Raw genomic sequence first — 24,941 nt, forward strand, 5'->3', positions numbered from 1 at the left:
TGTTAAAGCTCGAAATATAAAAAAAAAAAAAGGAATAAATGAGAAAACAAGTCGATAACAAACTACAGCAATCAAATTTCAAACGAGGCAAAAGTTCGATTCCACCTCTTTTTCTCTTTATGCTTTTATTTTAATTTTTAATCTTCACATCCTGTGGTCGACCAGCAAGCTGGTCCCGCCCCCACTTAGGGTGAGATCTGAATCGTCCTCCGTCGTCTCTCTGTCCTCCGACTGGAAACAAAAGGTCAAACCAGGAGACAAATGACTCTTTTATCTTTAAATCAAATTTGAATCTGACCTCAGAGAGTGAGAGCAGATCTGAAGCATGACTCAGCATCAGTGATAGAACAGATGACTCAAACATCCAGGTCCGCGACCTTGCTAACATTGTTGTGATGAGGGATTATTTTCTAGTTCGCGAGCTCGTCCCTGAACGGACCTGCAGCTGTCGTTAGCAGATTGCACGCTGCAGTGAAACCTCTGCTCTATTTTAAATCTGGCTGCTGACCGATGACTTGATGTTACACAGTTCGATGCTTTGAGCCGCTGCGCTCAACGAGACGGGTTTGGTCTCAGAGCTCGAGGTGCGAAAAGCTTTCAACGCCGGAGGATACGCGTCATGAATCACCTGTCAGACTGCACCGGGCGGATAACGGCCCTCAAGGGACAAATTAAACCTGGAGAGGAAGAATGAAAATGTACTCAATTAAAAAGTTGAATAAAAACTTTACTTGGATCAAGTTAACGACCGCAGAGAGACTTCTGGTCTGCTGATCACCGGTGGATTCATGTCTCAACGTCCTGCCATGTTCAAGAGACGTCAGTCACATCAGTTTGAGGCGGAGTTTGAGGAGGAGGGTTCAGTCACCAATCCTGAGTCAGCGTCAGCTGTCAATCATGACGTCTCAGCTGTCAATCATGACTCAGCCTGTTTTTATATCATCAACTGATTCAAACCAAACTGATCAGAAACTGTTTACAAACATTTATTTAGTTTGAACTCTGACCTTTAGTTGGCCATCTGCTATACATGGAGGAGGAGGAGGGGCTTAAGACTTAACAACCAAACCACCGTTCAAGTCAATGGAGAGTCTTCACTTTACCTAATCCACCCGCTGCACCACCGTGCCGCCCTTTATCAGACATGATATTTTTCATTCTATACCAGGAAAGAAACAAGACGTGTGTTCAACCTTCCAGCAGATGTTTAGATTAGATACAGTTGAACCATAAAAAACAAATTAAAAAGTATAAGATTAAAATTCTCAGAGTATTTATAACTGGTTGTTATTTACCAGAAGCCTTTTCTATCTGTGCTGATGAGTCACCGCACACACTCGATCAGCAGCTACGCCAGATTCTGTGGTAATCAGGGAGCTCGTTAGTGAAAAGTTGGCTCGTGAACACGTGTTGTTTGACCCTCAGTGACCAGGTTTTACTCGATTAAGTGCCAAGGAATAAACTTGATTCATGTCGCCATCAAAAGACTCTTCCAACGATCCGGGATGATTCAGAGGCAACGACTAATTTGTGCCAAATGTCTTTTGGATTTTTGTGCCAGAGAAACTTTTAACACTTGTATGTTTCAAAAAATAACAACTTTCCCTCGACGCTCACCAGCTCATTTACTCAGTTCAAGCCAAAGTTTAGCTCTAACCTCAAAATATTAACATCCAACATTAACAGTTTGGTTTTTATGCCAACAAGAGGAAAGAGGCTGAGTTTGTGTTGTTGAAAATCTATTAGGTTCACAAACAGTTCACGATTTATTGTGTTAAACTGACTTGAAGTTAAAGAATCAGTCATCATCATGAAAACCATCTGAATGAATCGTTTCTCATGTTATTTGTCTGTTTTCCACATGATTTCTATCATTTAGATCAAACGGAGCCAGAAGCCTTCGGTGATAACGTCTCTTAGTTCAACACACGTTCTTCTCTCTCGGCTCAGCTCAGCTCAGTGCGTGGGACAGCTCGACTGATGGGCGGAGGACGGGGACAGCTGAAGTTTTTATCACAGTGAATCAGAGCGTTTCTGTTTCCTTCCTCGCTGAATCCGTCTTTGGGCAGATTTTGGCGGCGAGGGGACGAGCACCGTCCTAAAATAGACATCATTGTTTGGTCAACTGACTAATGAATGACAGGGGGGTGGAGGGGGGGGCATTGGAGGAGAGGGGTGGGGGGGGGGGGGGGGTGGGGGGGGGGGGGGGGGGGGGGGGGGTCACACATTGTTCCCTCTTTTCGTCTTTTTCCTGGACCCTCTCGTGGGATGGCCGCTCGCTCGTTCAGGGGCCTGGTGCCGCTTTTGTTTTGCTCGACTCGCTTTGAGTTCAGTGAAGCTGGGAAGTGGCCAAGTCCACACACACACACACACACACACACACACACACACACACACACACACACACACACACACACACACACAGTAAACCCGGAGGAATCTTGGATGGATGTTGCTGGAAGGCCGTGAGCAGCTGTGTTACTCCACCTTCGCTCCAGGTTTCTCATCGATCATCGCTCCGTCACCTGTTCCCTCTTTTAAATAACAGCCGCTCACCTGCTTCATAGTTTCTGATGGAAACCTGCTGACGTCTCTGTGTGATTCATTGATCAGGAGAATCATCATCATCATCTCAGGAAACTATTACTGAAGAAATGAAGCAAAGACACTCGGATGTGTTTCACATAATCTAAAGTTTATTTTGGATTTCTAATGTACCGCAGCAAAAGAAAAAAGAATAACTTTATGGGTGGAAGTAAAAAGTTAAACTGCTTTTCTTCTTCTTCTTCAAACAATCATCTTGAATAACACATCGTAAACAACCAACCAGTGTCTCCGTCACATCATGCAAAGGGGATCACTGGTCCAGTGACACAGCAGAAGACACTGGCTGTTAGTTTCATTCACTGTGAAGAGAATCCTTCTCTCCTGGTCTCACTGATTTCCATCAGTCAGTAAAATCAGATTAGGCAGCGATCAATAAACTCTTTGACTTTTAAACGACCTTCTTTGTCCTCATGCCGTCCCCTCATGCAGAAACAACCTCCCTCCACCCCCCGAGCAATCTGAACAATCAGCGAGAAAAACTTTTGTAGTTTAGGGAAACAAGACAGGAGCTCAGTCAGTTGGCACATCGGTGGTTAGCGTCACTGAGGTTCGCACCAAGGCACGATTTTGGTTGTATAGTAAACGCATCAAACATAATTTTCCTTCCACTTAAGCTCAGACCTGCACTCAACTCCAGATATCCTCCTGACATTCTCCAGAGCGGCTGTAAGTGAGAACACAAATGTCCAGGTCAGTTGCTTTCAGGACATTATCCTGGAGTTTCTCCCGCCAGCCCCTCCGGCAGAATGTCTGGAAAATGTCTGAGGGCTGATGTGAGAACACAGCAGGAGATTATCTGGAGGATTCAGCGATAGTGAGTGAGCGAGGTAAATGATGTTTCTTAGAAAAGGATGAGAAAGAGGAGATTTCAACTTGGAAAGACGAGAATGAGATTCGAGCAGCGGACTGATGCTGGTGTGGATGTGCTGCAAACAAAGAGACGTGATCTCCGCCCCTCACCTCAACGCTTCGTAGATTTCTGTAACGTGAACGCGACTGACCAGAGAATCTCCTGCTGCGTTCGAGACTCAGCTTAACACTGGTTGAAATCGATCTTCTCACCACTTCTTAAACCTGCTCCTCCCCAGATGACCAGGATTCGCCCTCAACCTCCGACTCCTCAGAATGAACAAACTCCGCTTCAACTTTTCTACTCAGCACCTGCTTCCCCTCAGACTTGTGTTCCTGCTCTTTCTCAGCTGACAGCGAGTTCCCGTTTACCACGTTCCTGTTGTCCGACATGCCCCAAACTGGGTTCTCGCCAAACTCTAGGTTCTGATTGGTTTGTTCAATACAGGCGTCATCTGGTTGATAGGTGGCGCCAGTCTCTGAGGAGGACGCCCAGAAGTCTGTCTTCACACTGGAGCTGAAAACACCAGGGACATTGTTGTCTTTTCTGCTTGTGTTCAATTGTTGGGTCGAGTCCTCCACTGCAAAGATATCGCTTTCGTCAGGTAGGCTGTCAGGGGAGATCTCCAGGTGCTCCTCTTCATGGGTCACAACCCCCTCGCCAGAGCCTCCGTCTTCCTGGAGGTGACGTTCAGCTGAGTCCGGCACATTATCCGGTTTTTTATCAGTGTGGTCTCTGATTACAGAGTCCTCGCTTGGGTTTTCCAGGACTTCCCATTCACCTGTTTCTGGAACATAAGGACAGTCGACAACATCCTCAACCAGATGTTCCTGAGGATCTGCAGGTTTCACATCAGGGTTTTCCTGGAGCTCTGAGTTTGAATCCTCTGAGTTGCTGATTTCTTCCATGTCAGGCCTGTTGATGAGTTCGGGATGTGTCACCATAGAGACGTTGTGTTCATCCTCTCTTTTCTCTGGAACAGTTGCAGCCTCTTCATCTTTGCGTTGGACATGCGACTTCTCATCTGGGTGATCTAGAAATGTGTTTGAAAATGCTCCAGATTCTGCACAGAGAGTTGCGTCATCTGTTTTTGTTTTTCCAGCCTCTTTTGGAAGCATCTCGTCGCTCTCACTGACCTGCTGCTGTGCAAGGTAAGAACTGAAGCTGTCCGTCGACAGGCTCTCTAGCTCCTGCTCCACAAGTCTGTCTGTCTCTAACTCCTCATCGTACTCGACACTCATGGGTGCAGTGGGTTTCGTAAATTCTTCAGTCTCTTCGTCTGAATGTTTCTCTTTGACTTCCTTGTTCATTTCTTCTACACGTTCTGTGTCTTTCTCCGATGTCTGATGCTCAATATGAGTATAACCCAGGTCATACTCCTCATCCAATACTTCCCCTTCCACTTCCTCGCACAAATCCTCCATAGTTCCGTATCTCTTCGACTTGCCTTCGCTCCACGTTCCAATCCCCGTCTCTCCGAGCCTCTTCTCCTGCTCACCTTCACTGGACTCGCTCTCGTCCATGTGTGATGCCTGAGTGTTGGCGTCAGTCTCGTCGCTTTTGTATCGAATCAGAGGTCGAGTGTCAGCGAGAGTGTTATCCTGAGCGTAGCTGTCGCTCTCCAGCTCGGGAATCCACGACACTGAGACATTTTGAGAGTCCTCCTCTTCATCATCTTCTTCATTGTCAGGAGCTGGTCCGTGTTCTTGTCCATCATCATCTACTTGTGTGTCTGTCCCTGGAGCAGCCATGTTGTCGTCTGTGGTGACATCCCGGATAATTCCTCTCTTGGCCTGCTCTGGTTCTCCTGCTGATATGTCCTCTGGTTCAGCATGTTGTCTTATTGCTTCATCCTGTTTTATGCCATCGTCTGCCTTCATATCAATCTTCCTCTCGATAACACTGTCCCACGTATCCATCTCTTCTCCGTCAGGGTACAACAACTTATCCTCAACATCCGTCTCCTTCGTTCCCACCACAGAACAGCTGATGTCTTGTCTTATCTCGGCAGCATTGTCATCTGAGCTGTTTTCATGTCCGCTGAAGTCGGTTAATTGGTTAAAGACACTTTCTGCAGCCTCACATTCAGATGCTGGATCTCTTGTCCTGGATTCAAAGGTTGGTTCAAGCACTTCTTCCGTCACCTCCTGCACATGCTCCACTTCTTTCCTTCCCAGTGCATCAGCTGGAGCAGCTTCTTCTTCTGCAGGACCTTCAGAAGGCTCTTCCTCAGATTCAGCGGAGACATCGCTGGGCTTCTCTGTCACACGGTGTGGTGTAAAGTTGGGTGCTGTAAACTGATGGAGACTAAATTCATCACTGAAGCCCGGCTCGCTGCGGAGGCTCGACTCAACCTGACGACTGACGGCAGACTCCAGTGTTTCAACCTCCTCTCCACCTTCTTCTGATGTCAGTGGAACACAAGCCTCCTGCTCATTAGGAGGCGACAGAGGCTCAGCATAAGTGACTATCTCCTGAACCTCCTGTGGCCTGAAATTTTCAACAGCCCCGTCCTGCAGTATTTTTGGATAAGGGGTCTCCCACGCTGCTGACTTTGTTGCATCTATATCTGCGGGTTTCCTTGAAATCTTTGGGGTTTCATTGAAAGTTGTGGGTTTCCTGCTGCACAGTTGTGTTGCAGTTGGAGCTGTTCGAACATAGAGAGATGAGAAGGAAGCAGGCTGCTGCGTTCTGTAATTCTTTTTCACCCCTCGAGGATAGAACGCTGCATCTGTAGAGGACAAGAGCAAGATTCACGATTACAAAATGAACTCATCTACATTGAAATCCTTTTCTCGGGCCCCCTCTCGATAATCACACGCTCAAAAATAAAGAGTATATCTCTGCAACTACAGGGTCCGTATGAAAAAGCTTGGTATCTCTATTAAGCTAACACATGTGAGATTACAGCATGGGTGAGAGCATCAGTATAGATGGGGTCAGAGTAAATGAAAGATTACAGAAACCAAGACATTATGTCTCCACACAGAGCCAGAGAGTCAAATAATCCCCAGTAATCTCAACGTGACAGAGGTACTGTGGAGAAGCTTCCTCCCCAAAGCATTATTAAAACATGTGTTCTCGAGGGGTCTGGACACTAATGGGGAGATATTGATTGTCGTTTCCTCTCACCGCTGTCTAAGTTACCGGAAAGTAAAGCCATATGGCTCAATAACCTTTGGGGACTGTCTTTGGTGGCTCCCATTACAGGAGCAAAAGTGCCGAGCTCAGCCACCGGCCCGTTACCGACCCCCTCCCCCACCACCACCGCCACCCAGCACTCTCCGTTTACAATGATGTGATTACACACTCCGAGGGGCTTTTAGTTAAGCTAAGTGACATTTTACCTTTACAAAGGCTGAATATTAATCCAGCGAGGAGAGAAGAAACTCATTTCTCTCAGGCTACATCCACACAACTATGTTTTAGTTTTTAAACTGAAACAATCTCAGTAACGATCTCACTAACGCTAAACTAATGCTAGAAAAGCATATCACATGACCACTCACGTACACGTGCTGTGCACAAACGAGAAAGATTTGGTTGTTAGTTGCAAAAAGAGCGAAGCTACAAACAGCGAAAAGTAAGATCAGCAATTTTTGTTCTTTGACAGATGATGAGGCGGAGGTATTACTGACAGAACTGACATGGAGCTGACGGACAGATGTTGTGTAATCACCTGTCATGGAAACGTCTCTTGATGGGTTTGACGGACACGTGTCTCCCATAAGGCCCTCGCTGTCCAGCAGAGCTCTGCAGAGACGGACGACAACAGTAACACAGAGAGGCACTATGAAGACGTGTGAATAATAAGATGCTTAAGATTTGGATGAGACATAGATGAGTGGACACACACACACACACACACACACACACACACACACACACAAACAGAAGACTGAGGTCTGTTGTTATGGTAATGACGGAAAGGCTTTGCCATTGAGGAGCCATCTGCAGCGCACAAACCTCTGCCATCAATTCCTCACACACACACACACACACACACACACACACACACACACACACACACACACACATTATGAGCAGCCCATGCAGCACTAACACCACTGTCTCCATTCACACATGTTGACCTCACAGTCTCATTCCAACACACACTCTCATAATTTGCTTGATATGAACTTTAATTTTTGAGTATAAGAACTTTCATGTGCAGTGGAGGACATTGAAATTCGTCCTCTGGTTACCCCCCCCCCCCCCCCCCCCCCCCCCCCCCCCCGGCTCTGCTGTTATTCTACACTCCCTTTGCTCATTAATCAGTGGCTCTTCCCTGCAGGGCGGGGGTCAATATTCCGAGGAGGTGGGGGGAGGAGCGAGGAGACGCCACCATAGAGTGGTGCTCCATAATGGATAAGTTTCTCTGTCCAGGACAAGAGAGGCTGCAGCTTCAACCTTCAGTGCAGACGGCTGCTCTCTGTTTGTGACTCTGTTTCCGAGCAGCAGCCTCAGGTTGATCTGATCATCAGCAGTGAAGCAGAGTTGACGTAGTGGTGAAGTTAGTTCAGCTGGACACATGAGGGGCTTCGCTCAGATTCTGTTTGAATACAACTTTCTGTGATTTCTCCAAATGCTGTGAGAGCTGAGCTTCTTCTCCCTCCATCTCTACCCAGGCTCCACCCCCCTCACCTCAATTGTTGCCCACCTTTTCCTGGTGACCCCAGCGTTTCTAAGTGAGGTGCTTCAGGAAACTAACTTCCATTAAAGCATCTGAGAGTGTACCTGTACGTTGACACCTCGAGACCCAGAGACATCTTCATCTGCAGCAGGCCTCGGTTCTCCAGGAGGAGACGCTCAATCTGTCGGCCCAGATCCTCCCTCTCAGCTTCCAGGCCCTCCAAGTGCGCCTGACAAAACAGGAAGTGAGGCAGGAAGAGGAAGTGGTTTAAAAAAGGCACGAAGGAACTCTTAAGTCAAAATAAACATTCTTTGTTAGTCATAAGCTGTGTGCTGTTGAAATGTTGAAGATTAAGTCTTCGTTTGTCTCTTTTAAATCCCTCGTTAAATGAATTTACCTGAATTATTAATAAATTTTATGTCTTTAGAGTTTTTTTTAATGAATATTTTCTTTTAATTTTCGTGATTCCTTCATTTTTGCTCATGATTGTCTGACCTGTAAAACCTTGTAAAGCTTAGATTTATCTTAGATACAAAGAGCTCTATAAATACAGTTATTAGATCAGGGTTAGGGTCGTGCTTTAATAGAGGATGTCTACAGGTAAACAGGATCTGTACCATGAGGATGTTCTGGACTCACCTGCAGCTGCTGGATCTCCTGGTTGTGTTTGTCTCTCTGCTGAGCTGCTGTCTTCTCCAGATGCAGCCTGACGTCCTGAGCTGAGTCGATCTCCTTCTCCAGGGCTTGGAGCCTCAGTTGGCTCTCGCCCTTCTCCTGGACCACTTGGGTCAAACGGCCCCTGGCCTGGTTGAGTGACTCCTCCAGCTGAGCCAACTGGACCTGGTGGGACTCTGCGGCCTCCTGCCAGGCTCTGGCGGCCCTCTGGGAGAACTCCTGCCCCAGCTGGAGGAGGTTTGGTGTCTGGTTGCCCCTTTGAGCCATGGGGGGTATCGTGGCTCTGGAATGGATCAATGTAGACTCCATGTGGGCCACATCCTCCTGATGGGTTTGAATGAGGTGACTCATCTCTTGCTCCAGCTGGCTGACCTGCTGTCTCAGCCACATCTGTGCCCTCTGTTCCTCGTCCAGCTCCTTCCTGCTTTGCTCCAGCATCTTCTTGGCCTTGACGTGAGCTTGAGCCTCCCTCTGCCTCTGCAGGTCCAGGACTTGAAACTCCTCGGCCAGCCTGCCGACCTCCATCTCCGTGTGGGCCCTGTCCGCCCAGGCTGCATCCAGCTCCAGTCTTGCCTGACGCAGCTCCTCCTCTAAGCCCTTCCTGCGAGTGGAAGCTCCGTGGTTGCTGCGTCTCAGAGCTCCAATCTCCTCTGCAAGCATCAGATTTTCCTCCTCCAGGTGTTTGACCCGACTCAGGTAGGTCTCCAGGCGTCCGTTCAGGTTCAGCATCTGTTGCTTCTCATCACCCAGGTGGCTCTGGGGAAGGGGTTTTCGTGCAAAGTGCAGCTCCATGTCAGTGTCAGGAACCACGGCCTCACTCAGAGCAGACAACTGTGACTCCGAGACCAAGCCTGAGTCAGGATGTGTGTGTGTGAGTGAGGCTCCTGTGAGAATGTGGTGGTGTGAATGCAAGAGGCTTCCCTTTCATACCAGAATTAATGAAGGGGCTGGACACATGGAGGGGAGGAGGGATGGAGAGGGAGGAGACTGGCGGCTCGAGAGGGAGGAGAGAGGAGACGAGGCAGGATGGAGAGGGAGACATGTGGAGGCGGGTGGAGGAGATGTGAGAGGGCAGACAGAAGGAGTGATGTAATCTCCAAGGTTAACTCTTTCACTGCTGGCACTTCTTTTTGTAGATGCAGAAAAAACCTGCACTGATCAGAAGGTGAAGGATTTTATGAACAGAAATTCAAACGTTATCAGAGAATCACAACAAGCATTTAGGGTTTTAGACTTTGATATAGAGGCAGCAGAAGGAAGGCCACGTTATAAACCAGTTACTAAGTAGGTTACAAGGAATTTGTTCTTGAAGCTGAATAACATGTACAATTGAAATTATATATATTTACAATTTGATGTATGTGCAGAATGACCGTTAAAGGGAAAGTTCATGTGTCACAGCTGAGGACATGTATGCCTCATGTGACCTCACTGACCTCTCACCTCTGTCCTCTGAATTTCTTTACTTAATTCAAAGTTTTCCTCCAATGCAACAAACCCTCACGTTTGGTTTGATCAGAGCTAAATTAGTTATTCTGAGTGGAAACAGATTTCCACCCATTGCTTTTGGTTTTGTTGGTTGGACAATGGTGGACCTGCGTGGAGCTTTTGGTCATGAAGGTGTTGAGCTGCATGTGGAGTCACACTCACAGTTCCAGTCATGTTCAGCAGCAGGTTTGGAAACTGTTGATGATTCACCACTTATAAAAGTCATGTTTTATCGGCCGTGCACTGAAGTTTGCTCTGTGATACCAGGGAACATCACAGTCTGACTTCCACATCGCCATCTAGTGGATATCTGACAAGACTGCAACAGTGCAGAATCAGATTTATTTACCATGTGTCCAAGGAGTTTGACTCCGGTGTTATTTCGCTCAGTGCACTTAAACGGACAGACATACAATTAACAACAGACTGCAAGAAACTAGCTAAATAAACATGTACAAGGGTGAACTAATATGCAGATATGGTGGAATTGTTGAACAATAGTGCAGTGGTGCAAAGATGCTCAGACAAATATGGATCATTAAAGTACATGTTACTTATATACATGAGGTAGGTGCAGAGTTGTTGGAGCAAGAATGGATCATAATGTAAAATGTATACACCAGGTAAATGAATTACACAATTTCCCGCTGGGGTCATTAAAGTATTTCTGAAGAAGTGTTTCTGAATCTTATGACAGGAGTGCATTAGTATAACGTACAGTATGAACAGTCTGATTACATTTACATTGTCTGTGATGTGTTCGTACACTTTCACTGAAGCTGCAGCTACAGAAGGTGTCAGTAACTTTAAGTGCATGTTTGTATTAAAGTTAAAGGAGAAACCACAATCACAACCTGACAAACCTCAACAACAGACTCGGGTCAGACAGTGAAAACAACCTGAGGGTCAGGTTTTGAAAAGTGCAGTGAACTCACGGTGAATCGATCAGTAATGTGGATGTGGTTCATTAAAGCTCGTTAATCACTTTATTAGAAATGTCTCCATGTTTATGATCTGCTGAGCAATTTAATATAAAAAGTTATGGTTCGATTAACTGACTCAAAAAAACTCATCGTAAGAACCTAAACTGAAACGACACCAAAGGAACTCTTCATATCCTGGATACTACTGCAGGAACAAACGTGTCCTTGTGAAGTGCGATGATTGTTTTCTATAGTTTTGAGCTCTATCGTAACGAGTTTAGTTTATTTAATATTCATTCTGATTCGGACCCACGAGTCCGAAAGTCACTGTTTTTCAACGACTGAACAGTGAGTGCTGAAAATGACGGTGGCGCCTTGAACGCATCGCTGTCCGCTGTCCTCTAACTGCGACTGCGCGGAATCTGTCTCCCGGAAGTAGCAGCGTTGTTTTGCTGCGGGACGCGGCGCCAGTTTAACGCCACAAGTCAAACGCGAAGCCGCGGCGAACCCACCGAGCACACGGCCCTTCCCGCGATGCTTCCCCCGAGCTGACGAGCCGAACTCTGCTGCGAGTCAAACGCGGACGTTTCCGGAACGACCCGCTGGGTTCTCCGGGGCCAGCTAACGGCTAGCTAGTCTGTTAGCCGGCTAGCCTGTTAGCCTGTCGCCCCCTGTCAACAAGTGGTGTTCGGGATGGACTCCGCGGCGCTGGAGCTCGATGCGGTGAAATTTGCCAAAACAGCGGTCACCTACGACCAGAGCGGCAAATACAACGAGGCCGTGTTTTACTACAAGGTGAGAGGCTTAAACTCAGCCGCTGGGACCCGCTGCTGCTGCTGCCGCCTGGTGGTAGCACTTAGCTTAGCTGCAACTTTGAAGAGTCGCTCGAATACAAGACACCAGACATCACGTGTCATTTTGTTGTGGAATGAAACTGTACTTTTATCTGTTTCATCGTCCATCAACTCTTCACTCAGTAGAAGTATTGTTCTCGTGTACAATACAACTCCCATCACAGTATATTCATTATCAGTAGTGATATTTACACTCATGACTACTCACTGACGCTTTCCTACTAGTATTACTACTAGTATTACTACTACTATATATTGATACTAACCTTGGAGCAAACTGTCACGTGAATTTCCTTCAGGATTCATAAAGTCTCATCCTATCTGAGGAACTGTTTCCTGTTTAAACATTTGATTTGCAATGTACATGAGCTCCTTTACACTGTGTTATTCATACTGTAAAATATCACGTTCATTCAAGCTTTAAGTTTTATACATTCATATGCAAGTTAACGCAGGGTCAACATTATGAGGAAAGGTGTTGGACGAGAAGAAGCCAGCTCAGCAGTGCAACAGTTAAATTAAAATGAAAGTATACACACAAAACCAAACCAAACCATCCATTCAAATGTGCAGTGTGATGTTCCTGCTCTGAATCTTTCCTGCTACACTAACACATGTCCAATTTTCCCTTTAATACTTATTTATAACCTGTATTGTTTATTCTGTGTGTTGTTGTTTTTTTATCTTTCGCATATCTTTTGTGGGTGTGGTTTTCATAAGAGCCATTACTGGTTTCCACCACCACACCCCACACGTACTTTAAGCTTCGATCAAGTAGCTAAACTACAAGAACACATCAAGAAAAACAAATGATCAAGTTACAGCATCATTTCATGTGGATACGTTTTGTGACTGTCAGTATTTAATTGCTTTTGCTTGTTTTATGATTGTTTTCAAAAGGAGGCCGCCCAGGCCCTGATATATGCCGGCATGGCAGGATCCAAACTGGAGGGAATCCAGGACAAAGCGAATGAATACCTGGATCGAGTCCAAGCCCTCCACAATGCTGGTAAACTCACCCGACACTGTTTCGTTTTACTTTTCCTGGTTTGAGCTGATCCTCGATTCATTTGTCACCGCTCCTCCCATCATCTCTATCAGACATTTGCTTACGTGTAAAGTTGTATCGCACACTCAAAGTGCTTTATGTAAGATATTAAAGACATGACAAATTGTAAAAGCAACATAAGACGATACAAACAAGAGGCATTTAAAAAGTGTTCCATCGAGATTAAATTAAAGTGAAAGTATCAGTGTAATAAATTTAACAAGTGGCCGTGGAAACAGGAAAGTCTTCAGCAGATATGTAAACGTATAAACAGGCATCATGGAAATATTGTTGAAGAAATTAAAAGTTAGTTTTTCTTGTGTTTCTATTTTATTTCAGCTTCTGTTGTGTTACATGATTCCAGTAATCTCACCTTCAGTTTATATAACCTGTAGTCGTACAGAAGTAAATGTGTGTGATTAGTCAACGGTAAGAATGATTCAGGACTTTAAGTGAATGCACCCCGAGGACATACTTTCTCAGTTGCTGTCTGACAGCTGTTTTCCATGACTCTCGTCACAACATGGGTGTGTTTGCACATGGGTGTGACCAGAGTCTGCTGGAAACACTGGACGACCTTTAAGCTTTAATGTTTCCTCTGAAATGAAAAGCAAACAGTTGAGCTAATGTTGTTCGAAAGATCAAATTCAGCCGTCTCGCTTTTTAATAAAGGTGTTTTAAAAACTGTTTTTGTAAGTTTACAGTCTGCGTGACTTCTTTTAAGTGTTAGGTTCTGGACTGGTAAAGCAAGGAGAAACTCACTTGTGGCTCTTTGGGTCGGGCAGATGGAAAGACTGCCATCGAACGCACCAGCCCGTCTTAAACTGTCCAACGAGTCTTGTTTGACTTGATTAGTTTACAAAAGCCAAACTGGGCTTTTTTTCCCTGTGTGGAAAAACTGTCCATCTGTCTGTCGTGTGTCCTAACCGTACCCTCTCTGACACTTTCACCCCAGTCCAGGCGCAGAAGAGCGACCCGCTGAAGTCCCGGCAGCAAGTGGACATGGAGCGTGCCCACTTCCTGGTCACTCAGGCCTTTGAGGAAGACGAGAAGGGAAACGACGACGAAGCCGTCGAACTTTACACTCAGGCTGTGGAGCTGTGCATTACGACGGTACCTCTTTGTTTCTCTCTCCCCACTGTGACTACATTTAACTGCTTTCAGACAAGATCTCCAGACGTTTCCCTGAAATGCTCCGGATGAGCCGTAAACAACAACACTGATGTTTCCACAGCAGAACTTATACGTCATGTCCCGCCTCCTGCTGCTCTACAGGCTCCACCCCTTGTTCCCCACATTTTCCTGTTGTTGTGAACGAGTCTGACTTATGTCTAAACTAATGTTCATGTCTGGAAACAGCTTTGGTCTCCCCTCACATTATTCCAGCTCATTTCCACATTTGTTTCTCTTTCCGTGTTTCCAACAGTCCAACGAAACATCGGACCAGGCGCTGCAGACCAAACTGAAGCAGCTAGCACGCCAAGCCTTAGACAGGTAAATTAGAAAATGACCACTGTCTCCTTCATCCAAAGACAGAATGTCCATTGACCAAACCTGCCTGTTCCCCAGTCGAGGTCTCGGTGGTGACTGGTTCAGAGGCAGTGTGGGTTTGTACACCCTGTTCTTGAGTTTACTCGTTTCAAGTTTGTTCTTTGGTTCATTTCTTTTTTCTAGTTTGACCTTCTGTAATTCACTTCTTCTGATCTTTATTTTTGAATCATGACAGCTCTGTTTGTGAACACATTTTAAGATTATTTGTATTTTGTTTTTCAGTGTTAATTAAAGAAACCTCCTGCTCTTTGTCCTTCCAGAGCTGAAGGTCTTAAAGAGTCCCAGTCCAAATCCTCTTCAGCCCAGACTCAGGACAGGACGGGGCCCTTTGGAACCAAGAATGTAAGCGGGGGCAGTTCTGGGGGACCGGTCCGCCAGTTTTTCCCCCTTGGGCCAGACTTCACCCTCCACGACCGACCTCAGCCGATGCGGGCGGTCCAGTCCAGTGAGCCGCAGGGTCAGCGCTACACGTCTGAGGAGATCGAGGTGCTCAGGTGAGTGAATTTGAAAATGTGTCTCAATATGTGACTGTTAAAAACTTTTAAACGGTTTTAAATCATCCTTGGAATCTCTTGAAAAATGTTTTGAAACTCTACATACGTTTTAAAGTTGAAAACCCTCGAAAAAGTAACTTGACACCGCCTCACTCACTGAGAAAAAAGAAATGTTCCTCTTCTTTTTTTTTTTTTGACCACAACTACTTCTGACTGTCTTGTCCTTGTCTTTCAGGAGTACATCTAAAATCAATGGGATAGCCTACGTGCCCTTCATGAGCGTGGACCTGAAGGAGCGATTTGCCTTTCCTGTCCCTTTCTCGTGAGTTTAAGTTATTTTCAAGGTCATTTTTTTATTTTTAATATTATATTTTGCATTTACGTTGTCACATGAGTCAGTTACGTTGTGAATTTCTCTGAAAACCTGAGTGAGATTGAAGTTGGTGATAAGAAAAGCTGCATCGAGCCATCTGATTTTTTTAAATATTAGGTTTGGTTTTGGTTTCGACGCTTAAATTCTTAATTTTCTTTGTTTCTTGCAACCAGGGACAAATCCGGGAAACTGGCGCTGTCACCCAAACAGAAAGCCATCTTCTCCCGCTGGGTGCGGCCAGACGAGATCTGCAATAACCCCACGATGATCATGTCTGTGTCCAGCTTCAGCATCAAACAGGTCAGAGGGTCCAGTCACTGTGTGTCTTCGTCTTTTGATTGACATGTGAAGAGCTTAGTTTGCACATTTTAGCTTTTTTAGAGTAAAGAGTTTAGAGTTTACTGTCCTGTTCAGACCTGGTGTTGACATCTGTCCGAAGAGATCTAATCACAAGTGTTCAGCTTTAAGTTTATCTGTTCACACGTGTTCTTAAAATGTGTCCTCTGGGACCACGTCATATCAGACCTCATGTTCCTGCTCTAAATGCAAATAAACACACACGTCATTTCTGTTCATGGAGAAATCATGTTGTTTACACAGTGTGAGTTTACAGATGTGTCGGAGTTAGTTGAGGCTGAGCGAATCGATGCTCTGCGTGCAGCCCGACCGTGGAATGAGATTTCACCCCTTTGAAAAGAAGGAAAAGAAAATCGTTACGTTCGGTCAGTGTTGATATTGAGGCAACAAATAAATCAGTGTATGTGAAACTCTGAGAGGTATAAAAAAAATAGTTTAGGTTCACCTGCAGGGGTCAGAGGTCGGAGAAAGTGGTCCTTCGTATGTGGCTCAAACGTTCACGCCTGAACTTAGAGCTGAGTTATTTTATATTCAAAACATTGACAAATATCCTTCTGTTGTTTGTTTCCGTGGTTTACTGAATATTTCACAATAGATGAGGATCTTCATCAAAGACATGATGAAATAACCTTTGGCGTCTTTGAGCGTTCAAACCTTCACGACACGGTCTCACGTACGCAAATCTTTGCCGCTAACTTCTAATCAGTGGCAGCAAGGAGACGATTAAAACATCTGCCTCCTGTGGCGACGCAGCGCGACGAGCTTTGGTGAACTTGAAGCTATGATATTTGCTTTGCATTCGTGTGTGTGTGACCGTGCCCTCAGACTGTAAATAATGATGACTGACATGTCTCCACTTCCTCCCTCTATCCAGACGCCAAAATATGCTGAATGTCATCACTGCCATCTTGCTCATTTGGAAACAGAGTCTGCGCACACCCCACAGCTGTTGACTGTCTGCCAATCACATTCCATCTTGTGTGACTCTCCTTCTTTTCTCTCGTCCAGACGGTCGTGTCTGACTGTTCCTTTGTGGCATCGCTCGCCATCAGCGCAGCCTACGAGAGGCGCTACAGCAAGAAACTTATCACCAGGTACTTTGTGGTGGTTTTAGGGGTTTCATCTGTATTTTTTTTGTCCGGGGCAAACAACATAAATCTTGTTTTTCCTTCTCAGTTTTATGCCTGTCAGCTTTGAAATGCAAGTCGAATGGCTTTTCACTCAAGAAAATACATTTCCCCTTAAAATTCCATGAGCGTTTTGTCACAGTCTTCAATGTGGCACGATATTCGGTTGAGACTTAAAGGTTCCTGCAGTCGACCACAGTAGAGCAGACAAGCTCAACACTGTATTCACAAAAAACAAAGTTTGGTATTGACCTTGATAATTCAACTACACCTGCGTTACCTACCTACAGTCTTAGTGTGATGAAGACTGAGTTCAGAATCTTATACTCTGTGTGTGTGTGTGTGTGTGTGTGTGTGTGTGTGTTTCAGTATCATCTACCCTCAGAACAGGCGAGGGGAACCTGAGTATAACCCCTGTGGGAAGTACATGGTCAAGCTCCACATCAATGGAGTTCCCAGGAAGGTAAAACAGTCAGAAGACCGAGAGGACACATGACACAGACAGACTCATGTATGCACAACCTTAGATGGAAACTTCTTTCTGTACTCTGACTTTGAGCCCAAGGTCTGTGGTAAAGGGAACTCTTCCTCACAGAGGTCCTGAAACACCTGAAATATCTTTTTAACCATCAACGAAACTCATCGGTACAATGTCCCTCAAATCAACAACCCGTCTCTGTCCCCGTTGCAGGTGATAATAGACGACTTCCTGCCGGTGGATCGTAACGGAGAGATGCTGTGCTCCTACTCCAGTAACAGGAACGAGCTCTGGGTGTCCTTGATAGAGAAAGCCTACATGAAGGTGATGGGAGGCTACGACTTCCCGGGCTCCAACTCGGTGAGTGAAGACAGAGGAGCCAGGAGGTGCAGCTCCTTTTAAACCACTTGTTTCACCTGCTGCGGTGAAACTGCTCAGCCCAACACTGTCCTCAAAGACGGGATAAGATCAGATGTTTTATATTTGTCGTGTGTTGCAGAACATCGACTTGCACGCGCTCACTGGCTGGATCCCCGAACGCATCGCTATGCACTCTGACAATCAGTCGTTTAGCAAGGACGACACCTTCCGCATGCTCTTCCAGAGGTGAACACACACAGAGTGTTTTTTTACTCTTTGTCTTTGAGTTGAAAATGAAAAGCTCCTGGTTACCATGTTCTCCCTCTGTGTCTGCTTCTCTCCCTTCATCTTCAGGTTTCACAGGGGGGACGTCCTCGTCACCACGGCAACAGGGGTGATGACAGAGGAGGAAGGGGAAAAATGGGGTTTAGTCCCTACGCATGCCTACGCTGTTCTCGACATCAGGGAACACAAGGTGGGAACACTTAAAGTAGCATTAGCATGTTATTTTTAATACCGATGTTCTCTTTTATTAATAAAAGTCGAGATTCAATTTAATTACAATTCTGCAACTGAGAGTAACGAAGTTATTTTGTGGGGAGATGTGAGGTTTTTCAACTTCCTGATAAACACTTCCATCATCATCATCATCCCTCCAGCTTCTCTTACCTTCTGTAGTTGACAGCATGTCTGCGGGTTCGTTGTTCTTGCAGGGGATGCGTTTCCTGCAGCTGAAGAATCCGTGGAGTCATCTGCGGTGGAAGGGACGCTACAGTGAGCGGGATGAAAAGAACTGGACGCCTGATCTCCTCAAATATCTCAACTTTGACCCCAAGACAGCTCAGAAGTTTGATAATGGTACACCCATTCTTTTTCTTTCTTGAAATTAGTAGATTAAAATAGTTTTTGTTTAAAACCAGATGTTTGAAACCAGATGTTTGAAACCAAGCCTTGAACAGGGTCAGTGTGTCATAATAAAAAAGGGTAAATATGTGCTTGAGGTTTAAGACACAGACTAAAACAACATATGTCCAAAATATTTCCTGCTTATTGATGTCCCACGTGTTTCTCTGTGCTGTGTTGCTCTCCAGGGGTTTTCTGGATCGCATGGGAGGACCTTTGTCAATACTATGATGTCATCTACCTGAGCTGGAACCCTGCACTCTTCAAAGACTCCTCCTGTATTCACAGGTGTGTGTTGATTGTAAAAGTCTTGTATGTTAGGTATCCAACAGTTTGACTGTTGTGGAGAGCACAGTCTCACTCTGATGTGGTTTGTGTGTCGTCTGCAGTAGCTGGGATGGGCGGCAGGGCCCAGTGAAAGACGTCTACAGTCTGGCCAACAATCCCCAGTTCAAGCTGGAGGTCCAGTGTCCAGCAGGGGGAGCTGCTGTGTGGGTGCTGCTCACCAGACACATCACAGACAAGGTAAAGACACAGAGCTGGGAGACGCTGACGAGTCACGTGAAGATGTATTCACCAATAATGTGGTGACCTGATATTGTGATGCTTGACTTTTTATCTGTGTGTTTGTTCTTCCAGGATGATTTTGCTCAAAACAGGGAGTTTATCACTCTGGTCGTTTACAAGACGGATGGGAAGAAGGTTTACTACCCAGGTAACGTTTGTCAGACGCCTTAGAGGAGAGCTTCCCTCTGGGGCAGTGAAATAATAAGATCTTTTACAGTAGATGTGTGGTAGCAGGGTAGTGAAGGCAGCGCTTTGTCACATTTAGTTCTTCCTCACGCTCTCACACGACACCAAGGTCACATTATTCCATCACAACACTCGACTTTTCTGATGTGACACAAAGATAACAGCAGACTTTTAAAAAGAAATATTTCAGCTCACAGACGAAGATAAGACCACGAACACTTCAGCAGCGTCTTCTGTTTACTCTCTCAACAGCGGACCCCCCTCCTTTCATCGATGGCATCCGCATCAACAGCCCCCACTACCTGACCAAGATCAGGCTGACCAGCCCCGGGACACACACCTTCACTCTGGTGGTCTCACAATACGAGAAACAGAACACCATCAACTACACTTTAAGAGTGAGAAAGAACTTCTATGTTCCAAACGTGTGTGTGTGTGTTTGTGTGTGTCATCAAAGTATAACTCATATTGTTGGGACATAAATCATAAGTGACATTATGGGGTTATTCTTCCTTATGGGGAAAAAAACTAAATCCCCACAATAAATAAAGCCAATCATTGAATTTCATGGTAACGTTTTACGGTTATATTTAGGGAATCAATGTTCATGGAATACAATACAACTGTGTGTGTGTGTGTGTGTGTGTGTGTGTGTGTGTGTGTGTGTGTGTGTGTGTGTGTGTGTGTGTGTGTGTGTGTGTGTGTGTGTGTGTGTGTGTGTTCGTTCGTTCGTGACCTATTTATAATTCATGCAATTCACTGCAGAGGACTGTGGAGAACAGTTCCTGCTGAAATCAATCTTTAAAGAAAACGTGTGCTCATTAAAAGTGTGCACTGTACACACACACACACACACGCATGTAGTGTTTGTGTGTGTGTGTGTGTGTGTGTGTACTGCCGTGAGCGCTGCACGCTCTCTGTCTTTCTCTCTTTCCAAGTTAACTGTGAAAACGATCTCCTCTCGGCTCGGATCAGCGTCTCCCTCTTGTTTGCTGAGATCAAAACAAGAAACATGATGTGTTCTCTGATCTTTCTTTATCCAGAGCAGCACTAATGTGAAACATTATTAATACTATAATGCGTGAAGATACTGTGGTCGTGAATAAATGAACAGCTTTGTTTTAAAGTGGGATACACACCATTTAAAACCTTGTTGAACTTTGTGTTACACAACTGTTGATAACAAGAAACTATATTAGGGTTTGTTTGCTTCTTAAGTTGCTCCTCCAGAAATTCTGGATAACGCTTATATTTCGATGTTAGCATCGACTACGAGAAGACAAATATGTGTATATGTTTGTTAAACCTCGTCACAGACCAGGTTTCTTTTATCAGAGCAGCTCTGAACAGGTTTCTTTACTCAGGTGTACGCTGGATCCAAGTTCACCTTCTCCAAGATCCCATATCCCTTCACTCACAACAAAAGGGTACGATATCGTCCAACACTTATCTCGAAGTGTAATAGCCACGTAATGTGTTTATCGTGTCTTATTTAATTAATTATTGTTGTTCTGTCTTCAGCTGAACGGCCAGTGGAAGGGGCTCAGTGCCGGAGGATGTGGGAACTATAAGGACTCGTACAAACACAACCCGATCTATCAGATCAACCTGGAGCGACCGGGACCGCTGCTCATCGAGCTCCGAGGATCCAGGTCAGAGCGCTAATCTAAGAACAGATTAGTTTAAAGTGCAGCACAGTATTTTACAGAAGCAGTTTCATCGAAAAATCAGATGATTAGCTTCACACACATCTTTCCTCTCATTGTCACCATGACACGATTTTGAAAGAAATTTGTTGCGTCCTCATTTAGACATTTAGGCTCTTTCTCTCCATCTATTGCTGTCGAGAGTTTAAAATTGCTGATCATGTTTTTGACGTTTGAAGTTAACTTCGTGATTATTAAAGAATTATGACCAAAAACATTTTGTATATTATATACAATATGTCCTGATTGGCCCATTTCACAGTGTCAATATAAACTTGTGCAAAGACTCATCACATGAAGCAGCACTGACCATTTATCACTCTGGTGTGTGTGTCTGTCTGTGTGTGTGTCTGTGTGTGTGCAGGCAGTACAGTGTTGGCTTTGAGATGGTGACCGTGTCGACGGTTGGGGATCCAGGTCCAGCATCCTTCCAGAAGAAGACTAGTGGAGATTACAGGTAACTGTTCTGATTATTTACTTCAACATGTTAAGTCTTCTGCGGGACGACAGAAATATCTTTCTCATTCCATCCAGTCAGAGAAACACCATCTGGATATCTGGAGAAATCGATTCACAGTCCATCATTACACAACGATTACGGAGAATTAATTTCCAGACACAAACATGTACAAGTACAAAGAAATGTGATCATTTGACAGTAAAGACATTTAACGGTCTGTAGAGAAATCTAAACTAGGGCATTAATAATTATAATGACCCCGATAATGTATATATATATATTATTATGAAACCACGCTGAGACGCTCGAGGATGAAGTGATTAGAATTGAATGGTTAAAGGTCGAAGGTAACCTGCTGCCACCCTGACCTGGTGACCTCAGTCACATCCAGTTCCACTTGTTGTTATTAGTTATGGGCTGTTTCTGAATGTTGCTTAGAACAAATAACAATTCATTTCTTACTTTAAACCTTTTAAAGTTTATTTGGATGATGTGTGTAATTCAGTATGGAGCTTGTGAAATGGTTTCACACACGCATCAGATGAAGAAGATGAAGTAGTTGCAGAGCAGAGTCGTGTTATTGTTGTGTCATCGCTGCAGTTTGAGAGTATCAGTAATTTATTCTTTCAGTTTTGTTTACGTCACGTGTCTTCAACACGCCCACTGAATCCTGCTGTCACATCGGCTCACTCCGACATTATCCAGAGTTTTTACGACGGCCACAGAAACTCTGGAGGAAGTCTGGAAGCCGTCTCTCAGACATTTGTGTTCTCACATCCAGAGTCTGACTCTTTCTCTCTTTTATCCAGATGTGGTTTCTGCTACATGGAGGCGGAGCACGTCCCGGCAGGCATCTACAACGTCATCCCCACCACCTTCCTGCCCAAACAGGAAGGACCCTTCTTTTTGGACTTTGCCAGTACCTTGCCAGTCAAGGTGTCCCAGCTCCAATGAAGAGGGAGCTGGGGTGAGGACGAGGCATCGATCAGGACGAAGATACTTGTCAGGGCATCAACGCGTGCTCCTGGTGTTTCTGCCTGAATGTGACACGATGCCGAGGCCTCGTTAAAAAACCCAAAGAGCCCAGAATGTGACTGGCAGCCTGAACTAAACAACGTCTCAGACAGCCTGTCCCTGTCCTCTCAGGCTGACGGACAGATTGTGGCCCCGACTTCAACGCTGACTTGATGTCTCACTGTTACGTCCAAGAAATGAATTCTTAATATGGAGACATTAACGGGATCTTCAGTGAGGAGCAGTGTCAACGGTCGAAGAGTTTTGGGGCAGAAAAAAAAACTTTGGCAAAAAATTCAACGGTTGATGAAAGTGGAACTTTCTGTCTTTACACAATAAGACAGACGTGTGTAACTCCACCAAATGTATTCATCAGCATGGACATTAATCAATGAGACAACAGTTTTCATGTGTTCACATCCTGGACTTGACTCGATGTGGAGAAGCAACAGGGTTGAAATGAAAACCAGCTCCAGACCAAGAGCTGAAGAATCGGCATCGAAGCAAATTCTTTTCAGGTTCAGTTTTATTTCTGCGATGAGCATCTCACGTGTACAGAAGTTAATATTCAGTACTCGCTCCTGGAATATAGTGATCATGAAAATAACTCTCTGCTCAAAGCTTAGCTTTAGAACGTCCCTCAGTAGAGCTCATGCTTCTCACCCTGGTGTCACGTTTCCATCGCTGCTCAGCGGAGCTGATAAAAACCCGTCAGAGTCATTTGACCCCGATGATGATGCTGTTTGAAAAAAGGGGCTTGAGATGCTCATTGCTGCGAAACGACTTGAACAAGAATCAGCTGCTTGATTCCAAACAAAACATTCTCCCTCAGTTGTTCCTCTCTCCTGCTCAGACTTCCTGTCCTTGAATAATCGGAGGAGTCGTTGCCAAAACCATAAAAGCAGTTTATTTATTGAGACTCTGACAGAAAGAAGGGACGCTGTGTTTCCTGTGTGTTTCCTCAGTTACCTTGAGGGTTGTGTTTTTAATTCTCAGGAGCAGTGCAGCAGAGCAGCACCACAGGGAATCCAGTATGGCAGCAGTTGAATGATGTCACTTCATGCTGTCTGTGGATGTGAGAATTATCAGCTGATGTCAGGCGTCACGTCAGGACTGCTTGAGACAGGTACCACACACTGTATGTGTTCTACCTGTGTGTGAGTGTGTGTGTGAGTGTGTGTGAGTGTGAGAATGTTTTTAAAAGAAGAAATTTAAATGTTTTGCCAAGAAAACTTCCTCTATTTACTTTTCTGTCACCAAACTGCACTTTTTAAATTTATGTTTATTGTCAATTAGGAATGAAAATGTCACTTTCGATTTGCGTCCACGTTAGTGGAGCAAATCCGATCGCGGTGCACGCCAGGTGACATTATGCTTGATTTACACAAGCGAGGAGATTCCATGTCCTCACAAACTTTCTGTGTTTACTGAACATGATGCACGTTCCCCAGCTGCTGAAAACAAACCTCAGGCTGCTGCATGTTGCCTCTTTAACAGTCTGCTACTCCATTCATTTAGTTTCAAGCCATAAAATCTAATTTTGGAAAATGTCCCTGAAAAGATTTCTAGATCTAAATTCTGGATTTAAAATGTAAATCATCAAAAACGATCAATATATTTGCTGATTTTATTTTCAACTGACTATTCGATTGATCAACTTATTGTCTCAGCACGAGAGTCTGCGTCATTTCAAAAGAGAATCTGGACAAAATGACATTTTCTAAATATTGCTCAAGAAAGAGAATTTAATTTTGTTTCCAAAAGCTTTGTTTTTTATTGAGTTTAAAATCCAGGAGTCACGTTGTGGCTCAGAAACAAACCCTGACCTGTTTCACAGGAATGTGTCGTTGAGACAGTTTCCTCACGGTCAGATCTGGTTCCCACATGAATGAGAGATAACGAGTGTTAAAAACAAAATATATCTTTAAATATCCTTTGCCAAGCACTTCTTCTTTAAAGAAGTGTGAAAACGAGTTCCCCGTCTTTGTCACTATGTTCAGTTAAATAGATTTTAGTTGGAGACACGTTCAGCGGGACAATCGAGCTGTCGTATGAACGATGATGTAATGTTTGCAGAACTTGCACTAAATGTTGGGATGATGGATTTGTTCAAAAATTGAATACAGAAAAATGAAATCTGCTTCTGTCTGTGCTCTTTTTATTCACTCACGTATTTAAGGTAAAGGAACTTTACTAGATTAGATCCAGACCCATTCAACGTAAATATTCAGATTCAGTTCTTTTCTGCCAAATCAACAAACTCAAAATAAATCATATGATATGAAAT

General features: G+C 44.8%; 2 protein-coding genes across 2 annotated transcripts; one reads left to right on the forward strand and one right to left on the reverse strand.

The window, feature by feature from the left end:
- Positions 1-2,674: 2,674 nt before the first annotated feature.
- Positions 2,675-9,679, reverse strand: nes (nestin). The gene is made up of 4 exons (XM_069537650.1): positions 8,730-9,679; positions 8,195-8,319; positions 7,137-7,210; positions 2,675-6,188 (listed from the first exon to the last, which is right to left on the reverse strand). Exons 1-4 carry the CDS (start codon positions 9,555-9,557, stop codon positions 3,676-3,678), a joined length of 3,540 nt encoding a protein of 1,179 aa, XP_069393751.1. The 5' UTR covers positions 9,558-9,679; the 3' UTR covers positions 2,675-3,675.
- Positions 9,680-11,582: 1,903 nt separating this feature from the next.
- Positions 11,583-24,794, forward strand: capn7 (calpain 7). Its single transcript, XM_069537820.1, has 21 exons — positions 11,583-11,971; positions 12,931-13,039; positions 14,034-14,191; positions 14,505-14,572; positions 14,890-15,123; positions 15,359-15,445; positions 15,670-15,796; positions 16,862-16,947; positions 17,350-17,443; positions 17,672-17,818; positions 17,958-18,064; positions 18,173-18,293; positions 18,532-18,676; positions 18,910-19,009; positions 19,111-19,246; positions 19,361-19,436; positions 19,727-19,872; positions 20,839-20,901; positions 20,996-21,126; positions 21,545-21,637; positions 22,450-24,794. The coding sequence occupies exons 1-21, from the start codon at positions 11,870-11,872 to the stop codon at positions 22,592-22,594; spliced, it is 2,475 nt and encodes an 824-aa protein (XP_069393921.1). The 5' UTR covers positions 11,583-11,869; the 3' UTR covers positions 22,595-24,794.
- The last annotated feature ends 147 nt before the right edge of the window (positions 24,795-24,941 follow it).

Source organism: Paralichthys olivaceus, chromosome 13 (assembly GCF_024713975.1).
Source record: "Paralichthys olivaceus isolate ysfri-2021 chromosome 13, ASM2471397v2, whole genome shotgun sequence".
Taxonomy (NCBI): Eukaryota; Metazoa; Chordata; class Actinopteri; order Pleuronectiformes; family Paralichthyidae; genus Paralichthys; species Paralichthys olivaceus.

Bases quoted from the DNA above. Each gene is read 5' to 3' on its own strand.
- nes (XM_069537650.1), bottom strand. From the start codon at position 9,557: ATGGAGCTGCACTTTGCACGAAAACCCCTTCCCCAGAGCCACCTGGGT. The intron at 8,320-8,729 runs GTGAGTCCAGAA...CTGTTTTGTCAG, and splicing joins AGGAGATCCAGCAGCTGCAG to GCGCACTTGGAGGGCCTGGA. The intron at 7,211-8,194 runs GTACACTCTCAG...CCGTCTCTGCAG, and splicing joins CTCGAGGTGTCAACGTACAG to AGCTCTGCTGGACAGCGAGG.
- capn7 (XM_069537820.1), top strand. From the start codon at position 11,870: ATGGACTCCGCGGCGCTGGAGCTCGATGCGGTGAAATTTGCCAAAACA. The intron at 17,819-17,957 runs GTGAGTGAAGAC...CGTGTGTTGCAG, and splicing joins ACTTCCCGGGCTCCAACTCG to AACATCGACTTGCACGCGCT. The intron at 19,010-19,110 runs GTGTGTGTTGAT...TGTCGTCTGCAG, and splicing joins GACTCCTCCTGTATTCACAG to TAGCTGGGATGGGCGGCAGG.